The 23908-nt window shown below is 39.2% G+C and overlaps 1 protein-coding gene across 10 annotated transcripts in view; it reads right to left on the reverse strand.

Annotated features, from left to right (window-relative positions):
• Positions 1–429: 429 nt before the first annotated feature.
• Positions 430–23908, reverse strand: part of LOC146810747 (protocadherin alpha-C2-like) — an 839920-nt gene continuing 816441 nt past the window's right edge. For all 10 annotated transcript variants that reach the window (XM_085617796.1, XM_085617791.1, XM_085617794.1 and 7 more), the window contains exon 4: positions 430–2380. In XM_085617796.1, coding sequence (XP_085473922.1) covers positions 2055–2380 — 326 coding nt within the window. In that variant the 3' untranslated portion in view covers positions 430–2054. The remainder of the gene's footprint in view (positions 2381–23908) is intronic.

The following is a 23908-nucleotide window of genomic DNA, read 5'->3' on the forward strand; positions in this document are numbered from 1 at the left end:
CTTTGATTTCGAAAACTACAGATCCCATAATGCCTGGCTAGTCAATGAACACTATTTAAGGGTGAAATAGACAAAGGACTCACTTAACCGTGATAAAGAGCATCTCTTGCTCGAAACGTTGGTGGTGGTGTTTGGTAGCGATTATATGCTTAAATAAACAAACTTCACTAAACCTGCTGTGTCCTGGAGTGCGGTGTAATCCTTGGTGTGACAGAGAAATTCGAGGTTCGTCTGATCTCGACACCGGCACCCGCTAGTAACGAGCGCGCCAGCTGCAGACAGTTTGTTGAAAGAGATATATATATTTCTCTGTAGTCGAGATTTGATAGAGGTGCAATGCAGTAAAGTAGCTTCTATCAACTTAATTGCACTTCTTTCTTTTTCGAGGAAAAAGCCAAAATCAATTAATAAACGACTTCAATCCGCAGATTTATTGTTTTAAAAAGATATTTTACTGTGTGTTTCATAAACAAAAATTAATAAACAGTGATTTAAAAAATCAACACTACTCCACTTTTTCACAAGTGTACAAAAAGGAAATGCAATATGAATTTTACATTCAACAATAAAGCTTAAAGACAACTATGGGTAATAGTTGCAATTGCATTCACATACACGAGCACAGAATAAATATGTTTGGGGTTTCATAAGAGCATAGAGCATACATACTTTATTTCCACATAATGTGTTAGTAGGGTCAACAGTTCATATTCTCATAAAAAATTAAAATGAAACCGAAAGGGACTGTGGGGAGGTGACACAAGGATACTGCACATAGTTAGAACGTTAGTAGATTGTATGATGTGTACGGGAAGTACTGCTTATCCTGCACTTGTAACAATTAAATGCCATTTATCAAGATCTTGTGTACTCAAAGTGCAGATAAATGCAAACATGTGGTTCTTGTTATTATTAGTAATACATGCAAACGGCAGCCACTTTGTGACTACACAGGACAAAGGTGTGATTGGCAGGTGGTTGATATAATACAGATGTTTCAGGCAATTTTTCTAAAGCACTTTTATAGCAGCAAGTATACATTGTAATGGCTGTAGAGGTGTGTCTGTTGGATTCAGTGGGACAGCATGTGTGTATTGAAATTACTCTCTCTCTCTCTCTCTCCTCACTAATGAACGCGTATCTTAGGCATCAGTTGTCTCCCCTGGGGTTACATACGTTGAGGGAGATACCTGATCTTTACAAAGGCATACTACATTTAAATGTTACATAAGTTTAGAAGTTAAAAGGTAAACATACCACATCCTGTCACAATTATTGGCGGACAGGCCACCCCTTATACACCAAGGAAATATCTTACTTGACATCAGTCACCATTTTGTTTTTGTTTAGCTTCAGCACATTTCTATTTGGCAACAGCCCTATGTTAATGCGCTATAAGAGCACCAGGCCATTGGCAGCATGTTAAAACACACCTACTAAAGAGTTTAACTTGTTTCTTGCCTATGCTTCAACATATTAAAATATATTAACGAAAATTTTGGAAAAAATGTATCACTCCCACATCCTGATATATCTGCCCACCAAACGCCAAGATACTTCGAGCATCATGCTCATTAGTTTATCGCTTTTTAGAGTTTACATATCACATTTGCTCTCTGATTTTCATACACTTATCCTACCCAGAATAAATTTCCAGTTGGATACAATCTCCTTCTTATAAAACCAAACCAAACACGAACCGGTCAAACATACACACGCCCCACGTCTAAAATAGTGACAGGATAGCACAATCAAAATATGGCGATCCCAACATCCCTTGAATATGCGTCCCTTTTGCTGCAGTGGTAGCAAAACTGTTAGCTTTATTTTTGATGCTAATAATAAAGTGAAGGAAAATGGCTGGCACCAGGCTCAACATACCTTTAAAGACAAAAGAACCCGTTTAGAACATAGACATACATAGCAAATGTCCTGGTCTTATTGTATAAATATGTGTACAGGTGAGCTGTACTAAGAGTAGGAAGAAGTTGGGATTTGCTACATAGGAAATATCGGCCATCATTACAAAAAAAATCTGGTAACTGAATTTCCCTTCACTGGTCACTGTTGTCAGTAGTGCTGTTTCCTTTTTCCTTTTTGTCAGTTGTCTTGGTGGTTCCCTTCTTCTTTTTCTTCTTCTTCTTCGTCTCCTCTTTCTTTCCAAAAGTTATGAAGTTACCTTTGTCAGCGGCTTGGCTGGATGGCTGGTCCTGTCGAATGGAAATTATGGCGGGAGACCCTGGGATAATGAAATTGTCAGGAAAGTCAGGCGGGATAATTGGCCCTGGTTGTTTTTGGTTTCCAGGTCCATATTTGAAGGTCCAGCTGTTACTGTTCACACCGGCTCCCACTGGGGGGGAAACTTCTCCACCTTCAGGTTCTAAAATTGTAAAACATGTAACAGTTAGAACGATACTACATTTTTCAAATCAATGTCAAATTTTACATTCTAAAAAGCTATTACAATGTTGCCAAATAAAGTGTGTATCCTTCTAACCCATGCATCTGGAATGTGTCACGGTTACACAGATAAAAGCAGGTTAACATGTCTCTTTCTCTTCATTAACTTAAGTATTATTTTTTCACAGTGTTTTAATAATGTGTACAACGAATACAGCTTTCAGTTTCAGAAATAGTGAGTCAATATTTCGGAATACACGTCCCCATAAAAGAAAAATGTTGCCGTATTTTGTGCTATTGATTTTAGAAAAACATATTTTTTGTATTCCATTTCCATGTAAGGCAATTAGGCCCTTATTTTGAGTTTGTCGGAATCAATATGGTATTTTTCGCACATCATAAATAACTATACTCCAGGGTACGCTATTTAGTGGGTGTGATAAATAACACCTATCAAAAGTTTTTGGAGAATAACGTGGATTTTGGTGCTTACTGCACCAAAATCCACATAGTATGGTAAATTCTATACACTTTTCCCTAGTTAAATACCAACACGTTTGACTTACCGAAATGTAACAAATTTCATGCACTGGGTAATTACCACATACACTATACCACACAACTTGGAATTTTGATCTCTACACAAACAGGGGCTTACACAGGGACTTGAAAATTACGGCCCACTTATAAACAGGGCTTGACGACTCAGTCATGGTACTCTATGTCAACGCCGTTTCGATCTCTCATTACAATCTGAGGATCATCATTAGGACTTAAATTTGTATGACTGAGACAAAAATGCCTGTGGAGGAGTGCAATCCACCATGGGATGAGTCCTGGTAAGAGAGAGGAACCAAGGCAAGCACTGGTCAAAGTAGAGCCAGCTGCTATGAATATTGACTGTGGATACACATATCAAGCATATGTGGTCAGTAGTACAAAGTACAGGTCGGCGTCAGTGAGGTGGGCTGAGGACGCAATAGAATCACGGTCTGGATTGAAAGATGGTACTGGGCAGCTGGCGGGATATAGCCACTGAAAAATGAGGTGAGCTTTCCAAAGTACAAGTCAGCATCCGCCTGGACTGAAACATGTTATTGGACGGCGGATGGGGCAGAAAACCAGGCATCATTGTACGAGCCCTGGCAGGGTTACCAAGCGGGACGGGAGTGACAGCGATGTGCAGCTTCCTGTAGCAGCAATGGAACCTTCAGTCGAATCCTTTTTATACAGGTTTTCAGGGTCCATTTCATCTATATCTAAGATAGTGCTGTCTCTAGTGTATATCCAAAAAAAACATCCCTGTATGTGTAAACTGTAAAAGCAACAACAAGAAAAGTCTGGTGCCGAGAAAAATATAGAGTGCAGGTATAAGACACCCTTAGAAGAAAAGCAAGTAAGCAAGCACCAGGGGGCGATTGGCAGGTTCTCACCAATGTGCTTACTATATCATCATTGGCACCTATCCTATGTATTGAAAATTGATGTAATTGGAGAAAGTCATAAAATAAATGTAAGCATGTTGTTCTTAAAAAATGACTAAAGCAAAAATTAAAACATCTGCCCAACTGTATTTATAACCTTTGCATTTTAATGGAATTTCAACGAAGTTTATAATAGTTGAAGCTTTTTGTTCCTTTAAAGCAAATAGTCTATCGACAATCAACAAAATGTACTTTGGTTAGTAGAGCATTTGCAAACACTAACCAAAAATATGAAAGAAACATTTCGGGGGGGGGCTGATTATTTTGATACAACAGACCCTTATGTTTTTTCCTTGCCTTTAAACCTTTCTCCTCTTCTGAAGAAAACCTGAAGCTTCCATGTAGCAATGAAGTGTCTAACTTTGGGTGGGACATTGCAGACTCAAACTAAACTGCTCTAAAACAGAGATCCTCTTCCTTGTTCACTGCAACTCTCTCCAAAACCAACAGGTAGCCTGTACTTAAAGACCCAAGTAAGCATCATCATCAAAAGATCAGACTATCTCCTGAGAGTACTTTGAAGGACCCACAATATTTGCCTATGCACTGGTTGATACCGAGAGCAACATGCCATTGCTATTAGCTCAGTAATAAATGCCAAATATAGATGCACTCAAACACCACATGCGCATTGCGCAAACAAGACAAATCACAGCTGCCAAATGGACACAGAAATGAACAAAGGAGACTGACTCAGTGCTACCCTCTGAACCTCCCCAACAACCCTTCAGGGTACAAGTCATGTTCATGACCACTGTCAGATGCACTGCAAATACCGCCAGATAGGTCTCCACAAAAGGATATTCCACCAACCATTAATGCCTATGAACCACTAAGCCTAACAGGTCAACAGCGGTACAGATGTTTCTCAGTAATTGACCTTAACTCTACAACAGTATGTCTATGCACATCAGCATTCAGAGAAAACCCATCCCTTCCTATTCTCGAAGAAACACCTAGTCGCATGCTACGCAAATCCAGTGACAATACCCTGTGATTTCTGTGGCGTTCTGATCTGTAGAAGCTGCAGTAAGCAGGGGTGCTGGGGGTGCTTCAGCACCCCCAGAAATAATAATGCTGGAGTTCAGAGGGTGAATGAGCAATAATAATGCCTTTACTTTTTCGGTCTATCCTGTCACATTTGCTGTTCGTTCAAAGACAAAGGTCAAATATCAGGCTATATCTTCTGACAAATTGCTGCTTATTCGGAAACTGGAGGGTACGCATATTTCTCTGACTGCAAAGTGAGAAAATGTTGTAAAAATGATCTTGGTGACAATCCTGCTGAGGAACATTCAAGGAAAGGAAAGACAGTAGCGTGTCATTTCTTTCTAACACACCACAACATTTAAAAATTGGGAAAAGAACTAGATACATTTCAAATTATATAAACAATTAGGAAGGCAAAAATGAAGAACTTTTTTGTATTTCTGCAAATGGAGACAAACATTTTAATAGGATCAAAAGAAATTAAGACACTTTACTTGGTGATGAGCAAATGAAAAATATTCACTGAAACTGCACATAATCGTTTTTGTGCTATTTATTTTTACCAGTAAAACGGCATGTCTATGCAAATTTAGTGACCATTTCATTGGAAAATGTGCTGTCTGCAAATGACAGAGCGTTACCTCACCAGTGCTCCAAAATGCACCATCAGCTACAACGGTAGCGGCACATGGTTGCTGCCAGGTGCTGACGTGGGGGGGGGTGAGGGGGGTAGTAAACTGCAGAATACGGCAGCACAGAGGTAAGTACACAAACAAACAAAACTAATTTCGTTGTGCGCGCTGCATCGCTATAGTGAGGAGGCCGCTACCTTCGTGAGCTCCTTCTTGTTTAGCCTTGAATGCCCTTGACATTACAGAAAGTTCCGCATGGCACCCACGTGTTATGCAAACACACTTTGAGAGTTGGAATTAGCGTTCTGCTAGGCTGGTTGTGTTTCTGCCAACAAGCTTCCATGGGCGTTAAACATGTTTTACAACCAGCTTTCAACACCAGGATACTCTGAAAGCCATTGAATCTTCACTTAAAACTTACAGGAATACAGTCACAGCCCTGAAGAGAGGCCCTTTGAATAATAAGGGGTTCGAAACGCGTTGGCATCAAATATCTCCAAAAGGGGACCAAGTTGTAGAAATAATTAGCAACTGAAGCGATTAGGTTATATTCCGTTGCTAAGAACAAAAAATCCCCGTTGGAGGGGGGCACCCCAACTTAACATCATTTGGGTCCCCCTTGCTATATTCAGCCCATGACTGGCAGGTATGTATACATTTATATTTGTTAATGTCTTAAGTTGGTGTAGGTCTGTTAAATGTGTTAATGTAATAGGGTAAATGTCGATTTGTACTTAAATGATTCATTTTTTAAATGATGTGTTTCATTAATGTGTTTTTGTAAATAGTATAAATTGTGAAGTGTCGCCCTTTGTCTTTCATTGTAGTACTTTTTGTGAACTAAACAAAAATCATTGTTAGAAAAAATGGAATGATTAAATAATTGGATCAAAGTATTAATTGTTTTGGGTCGAATCTGTCATATTACGGACAGCACCCAAAAGGCCATCTAGTTTTTCTGTGTATGCATTCCACGTCAGCGCCCGGCAGCACTCCCATCACGGGCCGCTACTGAGCTACACGCCACACCCTTCCCACTCTCCTGCTGAATGGGCATTGCACATTGCTACACTTGTTTTTTGTATGAAGCTTGGATCTTTCACCGTCCTTCTGGCAACATCCCCACACTAAAATTGTTCCAGCACCACTGTACCTTGGGTAAGTTTTTCATCTCCTAGCATACCTGCCAACTCACATGGTGCCACAGTGTGACACACGATCACGGCTCCCAACACATGGTCACATTAGCAGGGAAAAAATCGGAAAACCACTGTAAATGGTGATTTTCCAGCTTATTTTCGAGAGGCTTTGAACTGGACGAAGTCCATTAAGAGGTGTGAAACCACCCTGGGACATCGGCACTAGCATCAGCAAGTTTGTTAGGTCTCGCCTAATCAGTGCGCAAGCGCTGCTTAGGAGTGACCTCTTGTAATCGGTCAGCACTTTTTGGAAAACTAGTGCATGTACTGCACTGTTTCTAATGAGCGCTCGTGCATGTACGGCATCCACCTTGCGGGAGCGAGCAGCTTTGCCATCTGTTTCCAATTATCGTGCCCGCGACGCACTTGTTAATTGGAAACAGATGGCGCTGCAAGGTAGATGCCGTAAATGCACGACTGCTTTCAGCGCGCTCCATCCTTGACCTTCAACCAGTGTCAATCTTGGGGGGCTCATATACACACACCCATAAAGCACTGCACATTCAGAAGAGACAGGATGAAAGTGGCTTGCATGTGTGTCTGGGACGGATCAACGCATTGAGAAAGGCGCACGTGCACTATTTTGTGATCGTTTCATCACTGCTATGAATTGGAGGAATTAATACCACGCTGGCTGCAGAGGATCGATGACAACCCAAGGCCTAGCAATCGTCGTGCACAGAAATGCGTGTTTGGATAAATGGTCGAGAGAGGCGCGATAAGCAGTCCCATGCATCTAGCGTCAACTAAACCTGTGACTGCGTGACCCATTTTCAGAGGAGTCACAGATGCAGGTGCCGCGAGAAGGCAGATGGCGGGCGCTATTTTGCCCCAAGACGGGAATGACCACATACAGCCTCCAGCCCCTCTAAGTGGAGATGTCTGCAGACCTGTCTCTGCTGGAGCTACCCTAAGCTTCCCCGAACAGCTGATGAAGCCCAGACGCTGATGCCCGACATCTGCTCATGCCCACCAACAAACGCCCTTCACAATCCAAGGACCAATCAACGGCGCGGTCCTGTTAACCTCTAATCAGCCACAGCCCTGCCAAGCTTTGCTCTTTATCTGTGCCAGCTAATGCCTGAACATGTGCACTTACCATCTGCTCTGGCATTAGTAGAGTTAAGGGACAATGGGGCACCAACGTCACGGGCCTCCACTTCGTGGCGCTAGGCAGGGTGGGTCCATAGGTTTTGCCAGGGCCCTTTATTCAGATAGCGCTATATCCTCCAGAACAGTATGTGTATGGTCCACCACCACAGCCTCTCCAGCTTCTTACCTTTCTTCAGTCTGCATTAGAGTAAGCTGGAGAGCACAAGGCCCAAGTTTGCCATCACACAGAGTAATGCCCTGGTTTAATTCAAATGTTTGTGCACTGTATTAATACAGCGCAGACAAGTCGGGTCAGCACTGACAAGCGATCAGAGCTGATGTCTACCAGGTACGGGTCGGCAGAACTCGATTGTTTTCCCTTCTATACATGTCAGGCATATCGAGATTAAGTGATTAGTCAGGCCTAGCCATAGGGTGCTGGCAGGCAGGTGAAATACACATTCGAGGGCAGGGTGTCCTGTTGTATCACGGTACCCAGCCTAGGTGGGTAGAGGTTTGTGGCAGCAGCTGGCACCACTGAAGATGGGACAGAACAGGACAGAGAGCACATACCACTCCTCCATTTCAGACACTGGCAGGTTACAGTTTCAAAGCTTCCTTTCTTCTGGGTGTACCTTTCGGCAGCCATATTTATGGTTTAAATCAGTTTACTGATAATTACAGACAGCTACACCACCTACAACCCAAGGCATGTGGACATTTACCTCGGTTAGTCTCGTAATTGGAAAATAAAAAGTTGATATCAATCACTCAAGTAACATCCCCACCTACTTTGGCATATGGGGAAATGAGACCTCAATGCTCAGCGAAGCATTCAGTAACAGAACATACAGTGAGACCCATGGGTCTTCATGTTGGGGCTATTGTGTGTGCATGAACAGGAGATCTCTGGGGTTGTGGGAGACCAAGCACCCTTAAGGCATTGAGACCCTCACGGGTGAGTAGCGCGCTTTATAAACCCCTGATTGAAGGACTATAGACAGGCTAGCTCTCGGAGCTCCTGCGCCAGAGAAGTAATATGCGGTCCCCAGATCTCCTCGCCTCTCAGCCAGCAGAGGTGGTCTCCGTTCCTGGGAGGTCCCATCCCTGTGGGGCAAGGCTCCATACTTGGGGGTGGTGTCTCTTCCCCAGTGCTGCACGCCTGTGTTTATTGGCCTGTGATGGGATCTTCCACACGTCAATCCCAGCAATGGACTGGCCCATGAGGCATTGGTGCTTCTCAGTAGCATCTCAAAGCCGTTGTAGAAGATATCAAAGCGGCGCCAGTCATCTTTATATATTTCTGCTTCCAATGAATTCCAGTCTCAAGGACAGCAAATGGTACCAATGATTTTTGTAATACAGTTATAATGACAAGATACCGAGACAAGAAGCAATCCAGCAAGACCAGGTGTCACAGCGGGGTAAAAACAACTGCAATCATGAACACCTCCGGCCTGTTTAAGTTGACAAATTCATCAGTAATAACTAAACTGGATGGTTATAGCACTTCAAAACCTCAGTTTCTAAGGTTCTAAGTCTTATATTTAATAATGATCAAAATATGGCATGCTTAAGGTGGGAAGCCATCCCTTTAAAGATCCAGACGAAGAACAGAATACGCTAGTTTCGCAAGCCCTGGTATTATCATCACTCTAATGGACTCTGGTGACCCAGAGAAATGGGCCAGGAGACCTGGTCCGCTTCCCTCCCATGAAGTGCAAGAAAGATCTCAAACTAAAAACATGGAAGACGGACAAGGGAGCAAACAGTAGGATTGTTAGAGTGGCAGCTGAGAATTTATGTGCGATTTTATGTAGCGCGAATATGGCCCAGGAGAACGGCAGGGTTTTAAAAGAGAGTAGGGGTTTTAACAGAAGTCAAGTATAAATCTAAACATATAAGCAAAACGATGATAAATAGGGTAAAGGAACTTCAGGATGGGAATGAGCTGAAGCAGTCAGGGTCTTAGCAAAAGTGTCTTTTAAATAGAATAAGCAACCATTACCTTAGCCAAAGTCTGTTTTGAATAGGATTTTGAGCTCCTTTTAAAAGGTGGTGCGTAGGAGGGTAGTGCAAAGGTTGGGTGGAATAGCTCCAAATTATTGTAACATTTCCTGCGAAGGTATATATATCGTCATGTGAACAAGGCTCTAGGGGAGCCGAAACGTTATGGCGACAAGTCTGCGAAGAAGCGAATAAATTTGCACAAAGGAACCTGGTCCGTGTTTGTGATTTCTGGGTCTGAGGCTACAAGGATTCAGCATTTGATGTGTATTACCTACTGGCGGTCGCCAGTAGGTAGTTATAGTTAGGACCACGTTTCCATAGGAAAACCTCAACATTCTATTTTGAATAACTTTGGCGCCGGTCGACGAATCCTCGCGAATTTCTCAAAATAGGTGGGGCGCTACGCTCCGCTCCTACCCTGAAAGTCTCGGGGGGATCCGTCAAGCGGGGGCTGAGATAAAAGGGGGGTCCCAAAACGCGTTTTTCCCATGCATTTTTCCATAGGACCTTTAGAACGAGCTACAGCCCGAACGGCTGAACAGAATTACTAGAAATTTGGCAGAGAGGTAGTCCCTAGGTCAAGGAAGTGCCTTTTGTAGGTTTGGTGTAAATCTGTTCAGTAGATTCTGAGAAAATAGCCTTTAAATCAATATATATATCTGAGCCAGCTTACGGTACGCTTACCGTACGCTTACGGTAAGCGTACGGTGGCGTGCGCGAGCGCGATTCTGATTGGCTCTTAGATCTTAGTAAACATTCGAATCGGCCGAAACCAGGAAGCGGCGGCCGCCATTTTGTGTATTTCACTCTGAAAAAAAAGAGTGAAAACAAGGAAAGGGGGCAATGAGGAGAGTTACAGACCCCCTTACATTTGTGAGGGGGTCAAAGAAGGACAGAAAAGTACAAAAAAAACATTTATTGATTTTTAAAAAAATCACGGGGTACGCGTACGGTAAGCTTACGGTAAGCGTATGGTAAAAAAAAAAATAATAAATAAATGAAAATCAGATTTAAGAGTTTAGAAATTAGGGAGCTCTAAAAAGAGCTGTTGTGTTTATGGAGTCATTTTTTTAGTGGTACCTACAAGTAAGTACCGATGCAGAGTCTAAGGTTCAAGAGGAAGACTCTGTTCCCTTCATCATTGAAGTGCACACCATCTCCTCTATAAATGTCTTGCATGTCGTAACGCAAGTTGTTGTGGTAAATGGCACCCATACCATAGTCACGGAGGAAAGCAGAAACAGATTTGTTGACGTGCTTTCTTGCTTTGTCAATCTGTGGACAGAAATGATTGGACCAGTTCCATTTTTGCCTTTGGCATATGTTGGAAAACACAAAGGCAGTTTTAGGGAAAAGTGTAAACAGTTGTGCAAAGGTGTCCTTCATAAGCATTTCCAGACCTACCCCAGTCAAAGTGCCTAGGTCATTGCCACCACAGTGCACTATTATGAGGTCAGGGTGTTGGATTTGCATGAAGGATTTCACCAATGGCATCAATTGGTGCCACTTTAACCCTCTCTGACCAATCCATTTAATGTCTACATTTGGCAAAGCAAGGTCTCTCACCATATCTGTTTTCTCTGCAAACTTTTCACTCCAGAAGACATAGCTGTGCCCTACAATCCACACTGTGAACATCTTCAAAGGAGAACTGGATGCACTCAGGAGGTGTCTTTCAGTAGAATGGCAATATGAAAAGAAAGACAGTTTGGAAATGGAGGCATACATATTTTTTACAAAACAAAAAGAACTGATTGGCTGTTTCATACCATTCTAGAAAAAAAACTAGGCTGTATGTGAAAATTAATAGAAGCATGTTTTGTATTGGTACAAAAAAATGTGTAACCAAAGAACAGTACTATGGATTTGCAGTTAGGATTGAAAAGTCAAGCACTCTTGCTCTGTGGAATTGAAACATTGTGTGTCGAACTTCTGACCTAACTGCACACAGCAGTGTTCCATGAGCTGTTGCTATGGTAGCAGGCAGAAGTCAAGTTGGGGGAAGGGTACTAGGCAGAAGTCAAGTTGGGGGCAGGGTACTTTTGGAAAAGGGTTGGTTTTCAACCAATAGAAATGTGTCATTACATTTGAAAAAAAGGGGGAAGCACTGAGATTTGAAACTTACATGTATATGTGTGGAAAAATAGAGGGAAAGTTTGCCATTATCTGGTTCTGCTGAGAGGAGAGAGGTGAACACAACAGAGATCCTGGCTCTGATAATCTGCTGTTTGAGTGACACATTTCTTTCACAACTAACTAATTTTAAAGGTGAGTTTACAGTTTGAGAGGGGATGTATGTGGTAACTTAAGAAATGAATAATAGAAATGGGAATTGTTTTTGTTGTAGTTACACATGGTGGATTCATAATGTGTCAGTCTGTAAAAGAGATTTTCACTTGGCCCGAAAAAAAAAGAGCAGTAAGTGTGCTTTCAAATTGGCAAAGAAATTTCGTTTTGGGACTAATGTGAAAACATGACTCTGTGTGCATAGAAGAATTATAGGCAGAAATTTATTGCGTCTTGCTCTGGTGATTTCACAGTTGCAGTAGATGGAAAAGAGGAGCGAATTTTTGGGGGAAGAAGCAGAGGCTTAGCACACACCCATGTGCTTGCCATGTATAGTCATGCACAGTAATTAGAAGCGAGTGGGGTTTTCAGGTTTAAGTCTGTAATGCAAATACATTCAGCATCACTAAGGCTGGTTGCCCCTGCTGGAGTGTAGGCAGTCACAGAGAATACACACGGTGGTGGTCTGAAAAAAAAACAGCTTGGACATGTGCATTTAAATAAATTTAAAAAAAAGGTTTCAGAATGTGTCAGTCTGTAAAAGTGATTTCAAAGTGTAAAAAGAGATTTTCACTTGGCCCAAAAAAAAAAGAGCAGTAAGTGTGCTTTCAAATTGGCAAAGAAATTTCGTTTTGGCACTAATGTGAAAACATGACTCTGTGTGCATAGAAGAATTATAGGCAGAAATTTATTGCGTCTTGCTCTGGTGATTTCACAGTTGCAGTAGATGGAAAAGAGGAGCGAATTTTTGGGGGAAGAAGCAGAGGCTTAGCACACACCCATGTGCTTGCCATGTATAGTCATGCACAGTAATTAGAAGCGAGTGGGGTTTTCAGGTTTAAGTCTGTAATGCAAATACATTCAGCATCACTAAGGCTGGTTGCCCCTGCTGGAGTGTAGGCAGTCACAGAGAATACACACGGTGGTGGTCTGAAAAAAAAACAGCTTGGACATGTGCATTTAAATAAATTTAAAAAAAAGGTTTCAGAATGTGTCAGTCTGTAAAAGTGATTTCAAAGTGTAAAAAGAGATTTTCACTTGGCCCAAAAAAAAAAGAGCAGTAAGTGTGCTTTCAAATTGGCAAAGAAATTTCGTTTTGGCACTAATGTGAAAACATGACTCTGTGTCCATAGAAGAATTATAGGCAGAAATTTATTGCGTCTTGCTCTGGTGATTTCACAGTTGCAGTAGATGGAAAAGAGGAGCAAATTTTTGGGGGAAGAAGCAGAGGCTTAGCACACACCCATGTGCTTGCCATGTATAGTCATGCACAGTAATTAGAAGCGAGTGGGGTTTTCAGGTTTAAGTCTGTAATGCAAATACATTCAGCATCACTAAGGCTGGTTGCCCCTGCTGGAGTGTAGGCAGTCACAGAGAATACACACGGTGGTGGTCTGAAAAAAAAACAGCTTGGACATGTGCATTTAAATAAATTTAAAAAAAAGGTTTCAGAATGTGTCAGTCTGTAAAAGTGATTTCAAAGTGTAAAAAGAGATTTTCACTTGGCCCAAAAAAAAAAGAGCAGTAAGTGTGCTTTCAAATTGGCAAAGAAATTTCGTTTTGGCACTAATGTGAAAACATGACTCTGTGTGCATAGAAGAATTATAGGCAGAAATTTATTGCGTCTTGCTCTGGTGATTTCACAGTTGCAGTAGATGGAAAAGAGGAGCGAATTTTTGGGGGAAGAAGCAGAGGCTTAGCACACACCCATGTGCTTGCCATGTATAGTCATGCACAGTAATTAGAAGCGAGTGGGGTTTTCAGGTTTAAGTCTGTAATGCAAATACATTCAGCATCACTAAGGCTGGTTGCCCCTGCTGGAGTGTAGGCAGTCACAGAGAATACACACGGTGGTGGTCTGAAAAAAAAAAACAGCTTGGACATGTGCATTTAAATAAATTTAAAAAAAAGGTTTCAGAATGTGTCAGTCTGTAAAAGTGATTTCAAAGTGTAAAAAGAGATTTTCACTTGGCCCGAAAAAAAAAGAGCAGTAAGTGTGCTTTCAAATTGGCAAAGAAATTTCGTTTTGGCACTAATGTGAAAACATGACTCTGTGTGCATAGAAGAATTATAGGCAGAAATTTATTGCGTCTTGCTCTGGTGATTTCACAGTTGCAGTAGATGGAAAAGAGGAGCGAATTTTTGGGGGAAGAAGCAGAGGCTTAGCACACACCCATGTGCTTGCCATGTATAGTCATGCACAGTAATTAGAAGCGAGTGGGGTTTTCAGGTTTAAGTCTGTAATGCAAATACATTCAGCATCACTAAGGCTGGTTGCCCCTGCTGGAGTGTAGGCAGTCACTGAGAATACACACGGTGGTGGTCTGAAAAAAAAACAGCTTGGACATGTGCATTTAAATAAATTTAAAAAAAAGGTTTCAGAATGTGTAAGTCTGTAAAAGTGATTTCAAAGTGTAAAAAGAGATTTTCACTTGGCCCAAAAAAAAAAGAGCAGTAAGTGTGCTTTCAAATTGGCAAAGAAATTTCGTTTTGGCACTAATGTGAAAACATGACTCTGTGTGCATAGAAGAATTATAGGCAGAAATTTATTGCGTCTTGCTCTGGTGATTTCACAGTTGCAGTAGATGGAAAAGAGGAGCGAATTTTTGGGGGAAGAAGCAGAGGCTTAGCACACACCCATGTGCTTGCCATGTATAGTCATGCACAGTAATTAGAAGCGAGTGGGGTTTTCAGGTTTAAGTCTGTAATGCAAATACATTCAGCATCACTAAGGCTGGTTGCCCCTGCTGGAGTGTAGGCAGTCACAGAGAATACACACGGTGGTGGAATGAAAAAAAAAAAACAGCTTGGACATGTGCATTTAAATAAATTTAAAAAAAAGGTTTCAGAATGTGTCAGTCTGTAAAAGTGATTTCAAAGTGTAAAAAGAGATTTTCACTTGGCCCGAAAAAAAAAGAGCAGTAAGTGTGCTTTCAAATTGGCAAAGAAATTTCGTTTTGGCACTAATGTGAAAACATGACTCTGTGTGCATAGAAGAATTATAGGCAGAAATTTATTGCGTCTTGCTCTGGTGATTTCACAGTTGCAGTAGATGGAAAAGAGGAGCGAATTTTTGGGGGAAGAAGCAGAGGCTTAGCACACACCCATGTGCTTGCCATGTATAGTCATGCACAGTAATTAGAAGCGAGTGGGGTTTTCAGGTTTAAGTCTGTAATGCAAATACATTCAGCATCACTAAGGCTGGTTGCCCCTGCTGGAGTGTAGGCAGTCACAGAGAATACACACGGTGGTGGTCTGAAAAAAAAACAGCTTGGACATGTGCATTTAAATAAATTTAAAAAAAAGGTTTCAGAATGTGTCAGTCTGTAAAAGTGATTTCAAAGTGTAAAAAGAGATTTTCACTTGGCCCAAAAAAAAAGAGCAGTAAGTGTGCTTTCAAATTGGCAAAGAAATTTCGTTTTGGCACTAATGTGAAAACATGACTCTGTGTGCATAGAAGAATTATAGGCAGAAATTTATTGCGTCTTGCTCTGGTGATTTCACAGTTGCAGTAGATGGAAAAGAGGAGCGAATTTTTGGGGGAAGAAGCAGAGGCTTAGCACACACCCATGTGCTTGCCATGTATAGTCATGCACAGTAATTAGAAGCGAGTGGGGTTTTCAGGTTTAAGTCTGTAATGCAAATACATTCAGCATCACTAAGGCTGGTTGCCCCTGCTGGAGTGTAGGCAGTCACAGAGAATACACACGGTGGTGGAATGAAAAAAAAAAAAAGCTTGGACATGTGCATTTAAATAAATTTAAAAAAAAGAGCAGTTTGTGTGCATTCAAAATGGCAAAGAAATTTCGTTTTGTGACTATTGTGAAAAGAAATGTAGTAATATATTTAAATACAATAAAGGATTTTTTTTTTTAGTTTTTTTCAGGTATTGCTGAAGAACAGTGAACAAAATTTAAGATGCCTACAAAATCTCGAGTTCAAAAAACGCTAAAAAAAAAACTATATTTGAGGACAACTGGAGGACCAAAGTTAGTAGAAGATGCTGATGTTGGGAAAAAGAAAAAATCTTCTGGTAAGCAAAAAAAACAATTCCTAAACAAAATATTGAAAACAAACAAAAATGTACAAAATGTCTGTTCTCGGAAAAATGTAACAAAACCTACAGAACAGCAAAAAATTGAGGATTTAGTTAATGCAAATATACCTTCTGCAATTGAAAAGTTTAACATAAACAGAAAAACAGCATTTAAAGAGATACGTAGAAAAATGTTTCAGAGAAGAGTTATGTCCAATTTGATAAAGGATATAAAGAAATATAAGCAAAAGGCTAAATATTATAAGAGAAAAAAAGAAATTGAAGCCATTGCAGCAAAAGCATTAGAATTAAAAAGGAAACTATTCATATTAATTTTGAATAGGATGCGTACATTAGATAAAATGGTTAATGTACTGAAATCACAAAGCAAAAGCAAAAGAGTAGTGAACAGAACAAACTTTTGTAAAGTGTTTTTAGGAAAGTGGATGCATAGTTCAAGTAGTGAACCTTTTTTTAATGAAGAAAGCTATTTTCAAAGTAATAGTTTGCTGCATGCAGTTGACACCAGAGGTCGTTCATACGAAGTAAAAAATGGTTGCATAATGGAGAAGGAGATAATGGTTCCAAGAGATGAGGTACAAGTGATGGCAGGTGAGGCAATGGGGAGACGTCCTAAAGCCCCAGTGTACACTTGGAATTGTAGTAGTATTTGCACTGTGCGTCAGGAATCTATTGACAGATTTCGAGAGTTTCTAAGAGAATATAGTAAAAAAAGTGTAAAACAAAAGATTAAGGTGCTTCAAAGTCTGGATCCATGCAGAGTGAGAGAGAATACTGGTTTGCAGGGTCATTCTCTTGCTTGTCTATCTAGAAAAGTGTGCAATAGTGTTTTCCATCATTTTAGGATGCTGGCTGTTCATCATACTGAAATGAGAAAGTTTGTGAGACGGTTGTATTTTGCCAAAAGTCCAGCAATAAAGTTAAATGAATTGAATAGGGCTCTGTTCCGAGGAACGGTATCAGATGTAGAGAAGGTTGTTGATGAAATTCAGTTTTGTTACTTTGGTCCTGAACAAAACAGTGCAGAGAAGGACACAGTAAATGAGGCAGAAGTGGAAGAGAATGTAGAACCCTCTGTAAGTAACACATTTAATGATCACATAACAAAATTTGCAATAGTCTCTAATGAAAGACCAAATGTTACTTGTATTTGTTGCCGCAGAACTCATTATAGAAAACAAACTAGGAATGTTGATCTCTACAGAAAGAGTGAAAATGAAGATAGTTATAAGTGGATGGATTTTGCCACATATATATTTCTTGAAAATTGTTTTGAATTGGGTGAAGATCAGCGTATTTGTAAATACTGCTACAACAAGTTAGAGGAAAATAGAATGCCGACCAGAGCTGTACATAATAATTTAGAATTGGATGCTATTCCTGCTGAACTTTCTGAATTAAATACATATGAGTCTATACTCATTCAATGTGTTCATCCGTTCCAGACCATAGTACGTATGGAGCCCAAAACTGGTAAATTACCTCCTTCAGATTTACTGAGAGGTTTAAAAGGTAGAGTGGTGTATTTGCCCTTGGATTTGAAAAAAAATATGGAAACTATTGATGCAGATACTTTGGAAACTGAACCATTAATTATTCTGGTTAATGGTGTCCCTACAAAGAATAAGAAGATTTGGCAGGAGCTGGTAGATGTGCGGAAAGTACAAAGAGCAAATTTGTATTTGAAAAAAAATAACAAATGGTATGAATCAATTTATATAGAAGAAGAAGAAGAAGAAGAAGATTTACAAGGAGACACAGAAACACCAACTGGACAAATTGAAAAAGTGGACAAGTCAAAGGAAGAAGAAATTTATGAACATTTTAGCATACATCCTCTCCATTCGAAAGAAGTTATGGGAGACAATATTGATCTCTTTCAGATGAAGAAAGCAAAAGGAAATCCCGTGAGTGTATGGGAGGAGAGCTTGGAAGCTCGATGTTTTCCCCAGCTGTTTCCTAAAGGAAAAGGAGGACGATACGATGAACGTCCGGAACAGATTCCAGCTTCTGAGTATCGGACTACAAGACTATATGCTGAAGATCCCAGATTTCGACAAAGTATCCCTTATTTGTTCCATCTTTTATTTGAAAGCGACTTGTCTGCACTGTCTTATGCAGTAAATCACATTTTAAAAAGTGGAGTACATTTACAAAATGTGTCTGCTAAGGATTTTATGGAGAAAGTGCAGCACCGAGATGATCATTTGGAAACACAACTGATCAATCTGATGGCTTGTCAGCGTGGGACAAATGAATATTGGTACCGACGCCATGGTGAACTAAAATGCATGTTACGCAATTTAGGAACACCAACATGGTTCCTTACCCTAAGCTGCGCCGAGTACGCTTGGGATGATTTACTGGATTTTCTACGAGAGGCCAATTCAAACATTGAAAACATCGAATACAAGACAGCAGGAGAACTGTGCTCATTGGATCCGGTTAATGTTTGCAGATATTTCAATCATAGATTTGAGGCTATGATGTCCTTCATCTGCAATAAAAAAAATCCACCCCTTGGAGAAGTAGTGGATTTCTTTTGGAGAAAAGAGTACCAGGCAAGAGGTGCTCCTCATATTCATATGCTGCTGTGGATCAAGGATGCCCCAAAGTTTGGAACAGATACTGATGAAGCAGTGTTATCTTACATTGAAGAATATGCAACATGTGCTATACCTAAAAGCACAGAAGAGAACAAGTTAAAGGAGCAAGTTCTACGTTTCCAAAGTCATCGGTGTGGAAAATACTGTCGACGGAAATACAAGAGCAAAGAAAAATACTACACTAAATGTCGATTTGGATTTCCTAGACCTGTTCTTACAAATGGAAGAGTCAACAGTTTTATGTCATCTGTGAGACATACTATCACAAGAAAATCACCTAAGAATACCTACAACCTTAAAAGAAAAGAAGAATCAAAAAATATAAATGACTACAACCCAGTCATTTTATCCATGTGGAACGCTAACATGGATATACAGTATGTTGCTGACAATTCCATTGCTGTTGCTCGATATGTAACGTCTTACATTACGAAATCAGAAAAAACAGAATTGAAGGAAATGTGGGAAGAGATTTCTCACGAGAAGACTGTCAGTAAGAAGCTGTACAGTTTCAGTTTGAAGATGTTATCGCATCGAGAAATTGGATCCTACGAATGTTCAGATAGGTTATCTTCTGCAAGTCTCTACTCGAAGTCAAGAAGAATAATTTGGGCAAGTTTAGGCCTTGCAGCAATGAGAAATCGGGTACTGAAATCTGTTGGAGAAATTGAATATTTGGCTGAGAATGACCCAGAAAGTACAGACATATTGAAAACAAACATGTTGGACACATATTATCCCAAGAGAAGTCATCATCTGGAGAACATGTGTCTCTATGAAGTGCTGCAGAACTACATTTATTCACGGAAAGCTGCAGAAGACATCAACAGTGGAAAATATAAAGTTGTTGGTGAAGAAGGATGTTTGGTGAAGCAAACCAAAGGAAGTTTGATAAATCACCGGAAGCTGAGTTGCGACACAACCGACAAGAAAGAATTTTACTACTTGGCTCTTTTACAGTTGTTTAAACCATGGCGTACAGAGGATGAACTACTGGGAGAATTCCAGAGCTATGAAGATTCTTTTAATGCTTGCAAAGACAGCATACAATGCAGTACATTCTCAACTTATCTGCAAATGTTAAATGAAGAAATTGAACAGGAAACTACAATTGCAGCAGAAATAGCTAGAGACAGTTCTCAGGACAGCCAAAGTTCAGGAACATACAGTCAAGATCCCCTAGGACAACCAATCGTTGAAAATGAAGCATCAATAGCCATGAATGAAGTGGAAACGGCTATGAATCAAGCTCAAGAAGAATTTATAGACTTAGAAAATTTGGAAAGACAACTGAATCAAGAGCAGCAACAAATTTATGAAGAGATCAAAAACAAAATTGATCACGGATTTCTACATATCAAAAAAGAGTGCTCATGCACATCATTTCATCCAATCAGGATGTATGTAAGCGGACAAGCTGGCACTGGAAAAAGTTTCCTAATTAAAGTCATCAGAAGCTACCTAAAGCAAAAAACGGATTCTACTTTGTCTTGTGTGGTTACTGCTCCAACTGGGTTAGCAGCATATAACATAAAAGGAATCACCTTACATCGTTTGCTAATGTTACCAGTGGAGCATGAGAACAAAATACAATTCAACAAGCTAACTGGAGAAGCATCCTTGGAAGTGTCAAGAGTATTGAAGAAGATGCAAGTTCTCATTATTGATGAGGTGAGCATGGTATCAAACTTAATGCTTGCCTTTGTGCATTTAAGAATGCAGCAAATTTTGAAGACAGACTATGACGTGTTATTTGGTGGAAAACACGTCATAGTTTTTGGGGATCTTTTGCAACTTACTCCAGTTAAAGGACAACCAGTGTTTAATACTGTGACACATGAAGACACGAAGAAGTCATTGGGAAGCATTGGAAATACAAATATTTGGTCCTTCTTTGAGTACAAGGAACTTACAACTAATATGAGGCAAGCAAACGATGAAGAATATGGAAGTATTCTGAAAGATATCAGAATTGGACTACTCACAGAAGTTGGCAAAAAAGCATTACAGAGTCGGCTGTTACATAACTTATTTCCAAAGGAAGAAATAGTTGCAGAGAAAATATACAAGAATATTGCAGAAAACAAAAGTGGCATCTGCTTAATGCCAACTCTACGTGAATGCTCAATATTTAATGAGGAGCTTTTGAAATTGGAAAATGAAGACATCAGGAAATTGGAAGCAGTGGACAAAATTGAGGATGGAAGAATTACTGTCACAGTAACAGGCAAACTGAAAAATAAATTGGACTCACTAGAGAAGAATATCTCCAAAACAGCAGGATTAGAAAAAAATCTATATGTTTGCATGAACTGTAGAGTGTTTTTAAGGAGAAATTTGGATGTTGAAAAAGGCTTAGTGAATGGAGCGATGGGAAGAGTTGTGGGTTTTATTAATTATCAGAAAAAAGATGGAATTGAATGTTTAAAAATAAAATTTGATCAGATAGAGGAAGTTAAAGACATTTGTCGTTGTTCAGTTCGTTTCATGCTTGTGAAAGACTTATATGTACGTAGGAAGCAGTTTCCGTTTTCACTAGCATATGCTGTAACTATCCACAAGTCTCAAGGATTGACTGTAGATTGTGCATTTGTGAACATTGGTTCAACTGTGTTCAAAGAAGGTATGGCATATGTAGCTTTGTCACGAGTCAAAACATTATCAGGTTTATTCATGATTGACTTTGATGATTCAAAAGTTAGTGCTGATACAAACTGTGTAAAGGAGTATAATAGATTAAGAAGAAGCTATGCTCCTCATTTAGGTCAGTATCCTGTGTTGGAGAAACGTGTAGTTTCTCGTAAAAGGAGAAATGAGAATATCTGTAATGAAGATGTAGAGAAGAGGAAAAAAAAGAGGAGTGATGTAATTGCAAGCAAAAAGAATAAGGAAAATGAAGAACAGGTTGTAGGATGTCATTTTGAAAATAGCTCTGGTGTCAACTGCTACGCTAATGTAGTGCTGAATGTTGCATTTTATCTGGAAAGTTTGCAAGAGCAGATAATAGTAAATCAGGGAAAAAGATTCTGTTCAGAGCTCAGTCTCCTTTTTCAAAAGCTGAGTAAAGATAAAACTCAAATAGAAAGTGCTACTGACATTAGAAAACTTTTAGATGTATGTTCAGGACGAACACAGTTTTCTCAAAATGAACAGCAAGATGCACACGAATTTTTGATGTATTTTCTTCAGGTAGTGGAAGAAGAAGGAGTTCCCATTGACATTTTTTTTGGTCTCTCTTATAAATGGGAACATAGTTGTGAAAATTGTTATAATATATGTGGCTCTATTGTTGATAATGAAAGGTTTATTTATTTGACATTGCCAGAGAGTAAAACAGTCACTTTTGCAAAATTAGTTAAAGATGCTAATCATAGCATGAAATGTGGTGAGTGTAATTCTGACATGTTTTCAACATTAATTTTAAGGGAATACGGACAGTATGTAATTTTAATGATGCAACGATGTAGAGCTGATGGTTCAAAATTGGATACTTTAATAAAGAAGTTTACAGGACAGCAATTATCAATTTCAGGAAAAACTTTTGTAACTGTTGCAATAATTTTCCATGATGGACCTACTGTTACTTCTGGACATTACACAGTTTATCTTAAATGTGAAAAAGGCTGGACACTGTGTAATGATTCCCAATTGATTTTCAAACAACGTTTGCCTTTTGATTTAGCAAATTCCTATCTAATCTTTCTGAAACCTAAATTTTAGAGAGACTTGGCAAGATCTGGACAAAATAATTTTACCATTTTACTGGATTACCATTGCAATTTTGTAGAAAAAATATTTTTTAAAATTATCATTTGGCCTAAAGGAAAGATAACCAATTGTAATGTGGACTTTTTAAATTTTTAATGCAATTTTGAAAAACCAATAATTTAGAGATAATCGGTAACTTCTGCACATTTTAAATTTTGGAATGCTATTGGACTGCCATTGGAAATTTTTACAAAAATGATTTAAAAAATTACTATTTGGCCATGTGGAAAAGTAAGCAATTCTATTGTGGACTAAATAAATTATTCAAAAAATTTTCGTGAACCAAAATGTTACAGAGAATCGGTGAGATCTGGACAGATTAAACTTTAGAATTTTAATGGTTTTCCCTTGGAAATTTATTCCAGAGAAAAAAAAAAATACTATTTGGCCTAAAGGAAATAAAATCAGATGTATTTTGGAGTTATTTGAGATATAATATTGTGATTATACTCCTGAAACAAAAATATCAGACGGTATTTTAAAGAAAAAAGTATTGTTTTTAGATGATATTTTTTTAGAATAATATGCATTTCTGTAATGATAAGTTTAAGTGAGAAGAGATTCTGGGCTTTTTTAATACAATCTTTGAGATTGTTATTTTTTTTTGCCCGCTGTAAAATGATGAATGCAATTGCTTTCACAATTTATAGTGAAATGCAATATATTCTGAAAACAGCAAAAATAAGGCAAAAATATTTTTTGGTAAAAAATGTAAATATGTGTACTGTATTATAAAATGGTTTAAAAATATTAATACTTTTTTCTTTTTTTTCAGATCGATATAGAAAATTTTCGTAAACTACAACCATTTTAAAAACTATTTTTAAAAAAAACAAATGAATAAATATTTTTTTGAGTGAGTATGGTAAGTCAATAGTAATAATTGTAGTCTCTCAAGGACCTTGTAATGTGATAAATGATTTTTAGTGTTTTTTTTAAAAAATAAAAAAAAAGGTACGCTTACCGTACGCGTACGGTAAAAAAAAAAAAAAAAAGTTTTTAAAAAAAAATGTAAAAAAAAGATGAAAGATAAGGTTGGCTCTTAAAAGAACCGTTGTGTTCATGCAGGGACAGAGGAAAGGAACCATGGGAAAATCATTCAAAGCTACAAATGTGCTGATCTATTTTGTTATTCACTAGGGAAACACTGGTCTCCCTATAACAAATTAGAGCTTTACAAAATGTGCAATGAATATCAACCTTCCGAAATCGAGGGTTCATTTCCAGAGGGCCAGCAAAAGGAGATTCTCCCCCCACAGATGAAGGGCTCACCTGAGCTGCAGAAGAAGGAGTAAGCTCTGCAGGTGATGGTCCAGGCTGAGCTGCTGTGGATGTACTGGCTCGTCTTTCTGAAGAGTTACCTCCAAAAAGATGAGCATGTGTC

The sequence above is a fragment of the Triturus cristatus genome, chromosome 7, assembly GCF_964204655.1.
Source record: "Triturus cristatus chromosome 7, aTriCri1.1, whole genome shotgun sequence".
NCBI classification, from domain to species: domain Eukaryota; kingdom Metazoa; phylum Chordata; class Amphibia; order Caudata; family Salamandridae; genus Triturus; species Triturus cristatus.